This window comes from Staurois parvus, unplaced genomic scaffold (assembly GCF_062004578.1).
Source record: "Staurois parvus isolate SC_StPar_1 unplaced genomic scaffold, SC_StPar_1.0 ptg000230l, whole genome shotgun sequence".
Taxonomy (NCBI): domain Eukaryota; kingdom Metazoa; phylum Chordata; class Amphibia; order Anura; family Ranidae; genus Staurois; species Staurois parvus.
Window position 1 is genome coordinate 6,667,929 of NW_028318026.1, and position 9,769 is coordinate 6,677,697.

The following is a 9,769-nucleotide window of genomic DNA, read 5'->3' on the forward strand; positions in this document are numbered from 1 at the left end:
GACCGGGGCAAGAGGCCAGGACCAGGTACTGAGGACACCAGACAGGTGTGAGGCGTAGGGGACAGCAGACAGAAGCTCCAGGCTAGAGTCAGCCTAGGGGACTGAAGTCAGGGAGGGCAGGCAGTAGCACTGTAGAGGCCATCAGTCCGAGGAGGGGGCAATAGGCAGGGGGTGCCAGGAGTAGAGAAACCAGACAGGGATGTTGGGTACGGCAGTCAAGGGAACGGGGGCAACAGTCAGGGGTGACAGGCCAGGGGTCACTCACCACTTTCAGGTCCAGCACACCGTCTTTCGCCTCCTGCAGCAGAGACACGAATTTGCTGGTAAGGAGCCCCAGACTCTTTTCATGTCTGCTGGACACTCCCGCCGGCTCCGCCATGCCCGTGATCCCGGGGCGGGCCTCGGCAGCCAGCCCGCCCCACAACCGCACCGTCTCCAACCTTGCAAGAGCACGAGGAGCTCCACGAGAGAAGCCACCACACCGGAAGTGACGTCCTGCCGCGCGGTTGCCTTGGAGACGGAAACTTGAAGGCACCTGCAGGCGACATATTTAAGGGACCGAACACGTCATGAGAAGCTGGTGTAGCCATTTTGGAAATTGGCAGAATTTACACACGAGAAAAAACAGTGAACGTCTGAGTGATTTATTTAGTGTCATTGAACTTAATTGTAAGCAGAGCTCGGTTTCTTTTGTAACCAACACACAGCTCGTTATCATTTTTTGTTTGTCAAGTGTTTTTCCTTTTCAAGTACGGCTTTCATTCAAAGAAGTGGTATGGGCTCGGTGGTATTACGTCATCCTGCAGCGAGCCAATCAGCATTGAAGAGTAAATAAGGAAGCTGTCAGGCATTGGATGACTTGGAGAACAACACAGGAGCACGTGGCTGGAAGATCCCGAGGGAGTGTGCGGGGGACATTCTCTGTATGGACCTGGGCTGAGCTCTGTGGAAATCATGGACGAGATTCACTAGAACTGGAGCACTCAGAATCTGGTGCAGCTGTGCATGGTAGCCAATCAGCTTCTAACTTCAGCTTGTTCAGTTCAGCATTGACAATAAAACCTGGAAGATGATTGGTTACTATGCAGAGCTGCAACTGAGTTTCTACTCTCCAGTTTTAGTAGATCCCTCCATGTGTCATTCGCTATGCAACACCTAGAAGACTTACTGTAATTTTTTTAAGCAGCACATTTAATATGAAAATATAAAAGTACAGGTAAAGGCTGCAATAGCCCACATGATAAACATTGACTCCTGCCACTCATGTATGCTGCTTATAGTTTGCAGGAAATCCAGCATAAATAACGTTCATTACATAGTTACATAATTGGGCACTATCTAGTTCAACCAATAAAATAAATAAAAATTACGCAAATAGAAAACCCCCCCATGTACACAATCCTAGACTCATAGTTGATCCAGAGGAAGGCAAAAAACCCCAAATAAAGTATGAACAAATTCACTCCAGTGGGGGTAAAAAATCCTTCCTGATCCCCCAGGAGGTAATTGATTATTCCCTGGATCAACTACCCTGGGATTGTTACCTCTAAATATTAGTATCCAGTTATATTTAGTGCATTTAATGTATCCAGCTCTTTTTTTTTTAAACAATCTACTGAGCTGGCCGGAGCCAGTTCTTGAGACAGTCTATACTGCATTTTCACAGCTTTTACAGTGAAGAAACCTTTCCCTGTGAAGGTTAAATCTCTTTTCCTCCAGACGTTATTCTTCTTCTGAACGGTCATATGACAGCACACTGTTTAAAGAAGTATCACCACATATTATCTTTATTAAAGCGGAGCCCCACCCAAAAGGATAAGCTCCGCTTTAAGGATTGCTCCCCCGCAACCCATTAAGGATTGGGGGGCAGGGGGGAGCTGGTACCCGAATTTGACAGGTACCCGCTCCCACTTCCGGTCCAATCGCCTTGGTGATCAGAAGCGGAAGGTGTCCTCCCTCTCTCCCTGTAGTCTTTTGGGACACGTGACAGGTCCCAGAAGACTACAGGACCATTCACGAAGTGCAGCGCTACTCGCGCATGTGCAGTGGGTACCCGGCTGTGAAGCCGCAAGCTATCACAGCCAGGTGTCCACACGGCAGATGCCGGCCTCCTGGAATACAGGACGGACGATGAAACAGGCTGCGGGGGACACACCACGGGATCGAGGGACAGGTAAGTGGCTGTTTTTTAAGTCAGCAGCTACAGTTTTTGTAGCTGCTGACTTTTATTTTTTGATAGGTTGAGTGGAACTCCGCTTTAAGTCCCTCAGGGGACCCAGTGCATATAGCAATTAGTCCCATTTCTATCCCTTCTGTGGTTGCTGAGTAGCATGATTGGACAGTTTGTCAACTCTCTTTCCACTGCTTTCCAAACACCCTGCTAGCAAAAAGACAAATATATAATTAGGTGTGAGTGACAACATTGGTCTCTGGCAGCAGGGGCGCTCAGGAGACTAGTGCTGTCATTCACCACAGCAGGAGAAGAGGTCAGCCCCATTCATTACACAAGGCACTAATAAAATATCAGTCAGCACTGCTGGGTTGCTTTATCTACTTACCAGTGCGATGGATATTTACCATGGGCCAGGAGATATATTACACAGCCCCGCAGCTCTGACGGTTTATTTACTATTATAAATGAACAATAGGCACTGCAGAAAAGGAAAATAAATCATGGATAAAATGTTCCATGACCGCAATAACTGGGAATGTGCTTTTCATAGACACTCTGATCTTACTGTAGTACAAATTGCAGTGATCAGCCACCGACAAAGCCTGCATTGTGCACAGCCCTGCCCTGTCCAGGATTCCACAAGGGCAAGACTGCAGCCAGCAATAGGAGAGATAGAGGAGCAGGGACTGTGTTGTGCTGGCTGTCAATGTGCTGTGGGGGGGTCCAGGTTTTGGGACATACGCAATAAGCAGCATCCTCCCACTCTTCCTTGTGCCATGCCAGCACACACAATCTGGAATACAACACCTAGCCAGGAGCTTTACAGCTGTATAATCTTTAATGTGTCCTCCCCCCTTGTCCCCTTGTCTCTGCACTGGACTCTCCATAATTTCCCTGTCATTGTAGCCTCCTGAAAATGTCATCATGGAAGAATATAAAGCAAGCTGTCTTGTGTGCCTCCAATAACCCATGCCACCTTTCCTCAGCTTCTGTGCGCAGACGCCCAGCTTTGTGAAGTGAATGGGTGCTTTAGGAGAAATGCCACACTCTTTACCAAAGGGTTCTGTAAAAGATCTGCCGGCCATTAGTAAGCCTACAGAGTGCTGGCATATAGATCATACAGACCTGCTGCACTGACTGTTCTTTTTAGTCAACGATCAGTAAGCTTAGAGAGAGGTTGGGGTAGAGTGCTTGCTGTAGCTCCCCCATCAGAAAGCCTGATAACTGGGCTTCAGCTTGGGGTGGAGCTACAGCACATCACAAACAAAAAAATTAAGTAACTACAAAAAAAAAATAGTAATTCATACACCACTGCATTGATCTTAACTGGACCAAGTGCTATGTTTTCTGGATCCCCTGGAAGATTCTACAAGGAGTTTCACCCTCTGGTAATAAGCAGTGCTGCATTAACCATTCCCAAGAGGTCATTGAGATAAAATAGCAATGCTTCTACTTGCCTTCCAAGCAGAGATGCAAATTGAAGATTAAAGCAATACAGTATGTCAGAAAAGAAATATGTAGCACTTTGTCCTGCTGGGGTGTCAAAAACATACAGGTGAAACTCGAAAAATTAGAATATCATGCAAAAGTTCATTTATTTCAGTAATGCAACTTAAAAGGTGAAACTAATATATGAGATAGACTCATTACATGCAAAGCAAGATAGTTCAAGCCGTGATTTGTCATAATTGGGATGATTATGGTTTACAGCTCATGAAAACCCCAAATCCACAATCTCAGAAAATTAGAATATTACATGTAATCAATAAAACAAGGATTGTACATAGAACAATATCGGACCTCTGAAAAGTATAAGCATGCATATGTACTCAGTACTTGGTTTGGGCCCCTTTTGCAGCAATTACTGCCTCAATGTGGCGTTGCATGGAAGCTATCAGCCTGTGGCACTGCTGAGGTGTTATGGAAGACCAGGATGCTTCAGTAGCGGCTTTCAGCTCTTCTGCATTGTTCAGTCTCATGTCTCTCATCTTTCTCTTCACAAAGCCCCATCAAATTTTCTATGGGGTTCAGGTCAGGCGAGTTTGCTGGCCAATCAAGCACAGTCATTGAACCAGGTTTTGGTGCTTTTAGCAGTGTGGGCAGGTGCCAAGTCCTGCTGGAAAATAAAGTCAGCATCCCTATAAAGCTCATTATTCACAAAACATGCAAGGATAAATAATAAAAATAAATGAATTCATAAATATAAATATAAGTCCAACCACCATAACAGTGATAGTCCAATATCAACTTAATGTCAATCTTGAAAACAAACACCCATGTGCAAATCCGACACCAGATGAAATGAATACACTCACCAGAGCTATATGCTGATTATATTATAAACCAGCATGATAGCATTTTGCTCTGGGAGCAATGATCTGTAGGATATCCCAGTAGAGGAACAGAAACCAATAGTGATCCAATCAACACATATGGAACAGCTAGGCAGCACATATGGAACAGCTAAGCAGCAAATGATCTTCCAATAACATGGGCAAAGCTCGAGGAATAAGAAGAGATATGATGGTGCAGTACGTTTAAAACCAGTAAAATTTTATTAATAAAGTATTGCACTCACAAAGAAGGTGTCTAGCCGACACCAGCAATGACAGCCTCTAAAATGCCACATCCACAAGGGAAAAACCAAGGGACGAACCTCCTGCACTGCGATCAACACAGCCGACAGCTGGGAGGAACATTCTAACGTCATGTCCACTAGGCCAAGCCCAACGCGTTTCGTCACTTGACGTCTTCAAGGGAGAAGACGTCAAGTGACGAAACGCGTTGGGCCTGGCCTAGTGGACTCCTTACACTAGAGATCCCAATAGGCACTGTGCAATAGGGGTGGAGAGATGATTTTTTTTAAACTGCCTGGGAAATTTCTTCCTCTTGGCAATGAGGGAGTTAGAGAGAGAGCAATTCTGTCTGGATAGCCACCTGCCAGCGGGAGACCATACCAGCCGAGATCCAAGCACGAGACTGGAAGTAAGGACACCTAGGGTCAGCACCACCTACATCATAGCACCTACAGGGAGAAAGGAGTGTCCACTCACCCTCTGCTTCCCAACTGCTGATCGGAGAAAGCGAGGGGCCTCTCCCTTCTACAGGAAGAGGTCGCCTTAGCATCTTGGGGATTGGTAATAGAGCTATTTGCTAATCACTAATACTGCTAGCAGGGACCGTGCCACTGGGAGCAATACAAAATGTGTACCCAATCCATACTGCACTCTACCACATTTATCCCAATCCTAGACTGCACCTATACCAATCCTATACTGCATTATACTGAACCTTTATGACATCTGAACCACATCTACCTTGCACCTGTGCTGAGACTATACTGTACCTATACTGCATGCATTTTAACTGGGTCTGTGGCTAAGTGTGCAAATGATCTTAACTTCCCTGGCGGTGATCCCAAGTGTAGCTCGGGGTTAACTTTAAGTACCAGAAGCGGTAACAATGAGCTACACTCGGGATTACACTGCAGCAATCCCTCGAGCCCTTACCTTGTCCTGCGGTCCCGCAACATCCTCCCGCTGCGTCCCCTGCCATGTCCTCCGGCCGATGCCGGCATCCGTCTTGTGGGTTCCATTCTCTGAGAGCGTTGGGACCTACGGGAGACGTAACCGACGGGAAATTAAAAAAAGTTATAATGTGACACACACAGAATACATTATAATATATTAGTATTACATTACTGTAACAATCCATTTCACCTCAGATTTGTCCCTACTGCTTTGTCCAGTGCCCTGCCTGCACTTTGACCGTTCTTTCTGCCTGGAAACTTGAGAACATCGAAGGCATCCAAAAAGCATCACTGTATGCCAAAAGCGGTTTTGGACCAGCTAGAAGACAGTGACAGTGAATATAATTGAGCAATAGTGATTTGTGGGAAATTCATCATCAGACACTGAAAGTGAGGACAGTGATGGTTCTGTGACTGAGCTCAGTGATGTGCGAACTTGGTGCGCTATTGACTGTGGTACGGATTAGGCAGCGCTCCCAAGATTCCCATTTACTGGAGCACCTAGTGTGATGGATTTGGTAAAATGCCTATTTCGTTTCCTATTGAATATATATATACGCTATTTCTATAAGTTTTATAAATATTTACTTTTATACTTTAATACTATTTCTTTCCACATATTTATAAATGTTTAGCATGAATATATATGCTGTGTGAATATTTTCTGCCTGCTGGGCTTTGTGGTACTTTAAGAAATCCTTGCTTAAGAAATATTTGCTCACAGGAACAGACCCCCTCCCATCGTGTGATTTGGAAGACAAAAGAATGTTTTTCTCTTTTTAAGATAAGACTGAAGAAGATCACACCTATACCATGACGGAGATTGTTTTCGTGTAAAGTGACCAATCAAAGACTAATATAATGCTTATGGTATTATCACGTGATGTTCGCATCATTTTTCATATATAAGCTCACGGTTTCATTTCAATAAATTAGAGAGAAGTTTTCACAGACCAAAGGTGTCAGTGTGAGTTTCTTTATGTGCGCACATTCCAAAAGCTGGCCAGCGTCATAAATTTTGGACAGGAACAGATAAGCACTGGATGATTAAGTCCATGACTAAATCAATTTGGTGCCAAGAAACCCGGGAACTGAATAATGAACCTGCAGCCAGCCGCCATGAAAAGGCGTTCGGTGTCAGTCAAACTGGACAGGCCGGAGAGCTTGATCACCTCTTGGAGCATGGTAAGATATATTTTGCTATCTTACCATTGCTTATCCTGTCTTTGTTGTTGATTCATACCTGTGCCTAGTACGGCTGCTAAAGGTCAATAAAGGCAGGTAACCTTGTATGCCCGGAGTTTATTTAAATATACCTGCATGTGCTTATCTGTTACCTGGGTCTCTGTTGTGTGTTTTTATGTATCAGTCTTGAGGTGGAAGAGGAGTGGACCTACTGAGGGTTTTGACACATAATTTCTCTGGGTGTGTGGTAACCTTGTGTGTTGACCACAACAGAGGAGGTGTCGGATATGCGTCACGGTAGTGTGACAGCGGGTGCCGTAACTGTTTGTGTGGGTTACGATGAGTTACTCAGTGGTCTGTACTCAGAGCCCACCAAGATAGACTGCTATGTTATGTCCTAAATGTGTGTCTGTAAGCTAATGTTTGCCATTCATAACAGAAGGTTGGGGTTTGTTAAGGGTTAAGGAAAGTCTGGACAGCAGCCTGTGAAGTGTCTTAGATTTGTTAGGAAGGACCAGGGACAGGAGGAGATGGGTCAGACGCTGATAAGACCCCTAGAAAGGAATGTTAGCACGTGACCTGGTTGCACAGAGGGAGGGGGAGCAGTATGTTAAAGGGATTAGTTAAGTTAGAAAGTGTGTGGAATCAAAGATAAGGAGGTATGAGAAAAAAAAAAAAAGAGAAGAAAGATGTCTTAGTTGACAAACATGTGCTGAAGACAGCAAGAAGTTTGGTATAATGTAGCCGAAGTTATCCACAAAGAGTAGTGGACAGAACAGGTATTGCTACAGGGAAAAAAAAAAAAAACTGTTTATGTGTACCATTAATGTGTTAAAATATTGAAAAGGATTACTGGCATGTCATATTGTGAAGGAAGTGAAGCAGTTAAAAAAGTTATCTAAAGTAGCGAAAGTTTGTAAGCTGAAGGTCAGGACTGGCATAAATCATTGTAGGAACAGAGAGGAATGTTATGTGAAAAAAGGTTTGCTGAACGTGACAGAAGTTTGGTACAGAACTGGAAAAGTGTTGTATAAAGAAGGATAGTTGGAAGAAATTCAGGAAAATGGGAATTGTATAATGTATTTGTATCACAAAATTGTAAATGGAAGTGTGTGCTAAAACCACCGCCCTATGTTGGAATGTGGGGTGGAGGAGGGGAGGGACAGCACTGCCCTTCATCTATTGCCTACTTTATGCCCACCACCCCAGCCCTGCCCAGCCCACTTCCTGAAGGCAGCCATCTTGCTGCTCCTGTTTTGTCCCTTCCTGCCCTGCCCAGTACACTTCCTGATGGCAGCCATCTTGCTTCTCCTGTTTTGTCCCTTCCTGCCCAGCCCAGTACACTTCCTGGAGGCGGCCATATTGGTACACCAAAATTAGACAAATGGAAGGCCAACGCCTTGAGTGAGCCGCCTCTACCCAGTGTGTCCGGTCTTACAAGTCAATGGTACATTCTACGTGGCACTGGATGTGCTGAGCAGAATCCCAAGTTGTCTATGGTCCACAGGACCCGAAGATATTGGACGTTTAAAAAGGTACCCCCAATTATGGTGGAACTGAAGCCTGGAGCTCCCCTACCTAGGAAACCACAGTACCCACTGAAACCAGCGCAATCCAAGGCCATTTCGAAGCAGGTCAAGTCCCTTGTGGCAAATGGTGCACTCATACCTTGTACCTCTCCATGTAATACGCTTTTGTTCCCGATAAGAAAAGAAGACACCCAAAGGAGAACCAGAGAAGTACAGGATGATACAGGACCTCCGAGCAGTGAATGAAGCCACTGTCTTAGAGACACCTATCGTTCCAAATCCCCACACTTTACTCACAGGGGTATCTCCAACAGCAAAGTATTTCACCATGGTGGACCTGGCAAATGCATTCTCCAGCGTTCCCTTGTATCCTCCCTGCAGATACTTCTTCGCTTTTATCCATGAGGGGCAGCAATACACCTGGGCAGTTATGCCACAAGGGGGCGCAAAATTCCCTGAGTCAGTTTGCCAAAGCCATGACCACCATACTGGGCACGTGGCAAAAGGAACATTCGGCAGTGGTCCTTCTTCAATATGTGGATGACTTTTCCTCTGTGCTGATGACCTGCCCACGGCTGAAGAAGCCTCAGAGAGTTTACTATGTTACTTGGCACACCAAGGCTGTAAGGCCTCTAAACCGAAGTTGCAATGGTGCTCTACAACAGTCGTATTCTTGGGCCACTGCCTCTCATATGGAACAAGGCATCCTACGGAGGAAAGAGTTAAGGCCATCCAGAACTTGCCACTCCCTTTAGGCCAGAAGCCACTCCATGCCTTTCTTGGCCTCATATCCTACTGTAGGTCATAGATTCCTGATGTTTCTTGGTTTATGCAACCACTCTACGATGCTCTCAAGTCTGAGCCCTTCCATCTGTCCGAAGAGGCCGCCTCTAACTTTTTGGCTCTAAAACGCTTATTTTCTTCAGCCCCAGCCCTAGGTCTACCAGACTACGAGAAACCTTTCAAACTGTTCATGTCTGAACGCCAAGGCCATGGCACAGGAGTATTGGCCCAGTCCCACGGAGACTGCCTACGATCCGTAGGCTACTACTCATGCCGTTTGGACCCAGTGGCTAGAGGAGCACCGTCGTGTCTGCGTGCAGTTTTCGCTGCTCAAGCTCTGCTGGATAAGACCTCTGATATCATACTGGGACATGAACTTGTTCTTCTGGCGCCGCATGCCATTGCTGCCATTTTAAACCAAGTCCAACCTAAACATTTGTCCACAGCGAGGCATCTTAGACTACAGTGTTCCCTCCACCTTCCTGATAACGTCACTCTCCTACGTTGCCAAACCCTGAATCCGGCCACTCTCCTCCCAATTGCTGAGGGGGGTAATGAAGGTAATGCAGA

At 45.7% G+C, this 9,769-nt stretch overlaps 1 protein-coding gene across 1 annotated transcript in view; it reads right to left on the reverse strand.

Moving 5' to 3' along the window:
• Window positions 1-493, reverse strand: part of E2F5 (E2F transcription factor 5) — a 51,884-nt gene extending 51,391 nt beyond the window's left edge. Inside the window, exon 1 of the mRNA XM_089679719.1 lies at window positions 266-493. Within this exon, the coding sequence (XP_089535845.1) occupies window positions 266-379 (114 nt within the window). The 5' untranslated portion in view covers window positions 380-493. The remainder of the gene's footprint in view (window positions 1-265) is intronic.
• Between the last annotated feature and the right edge of the window lie 9,276 nt (window positions 494-9,769).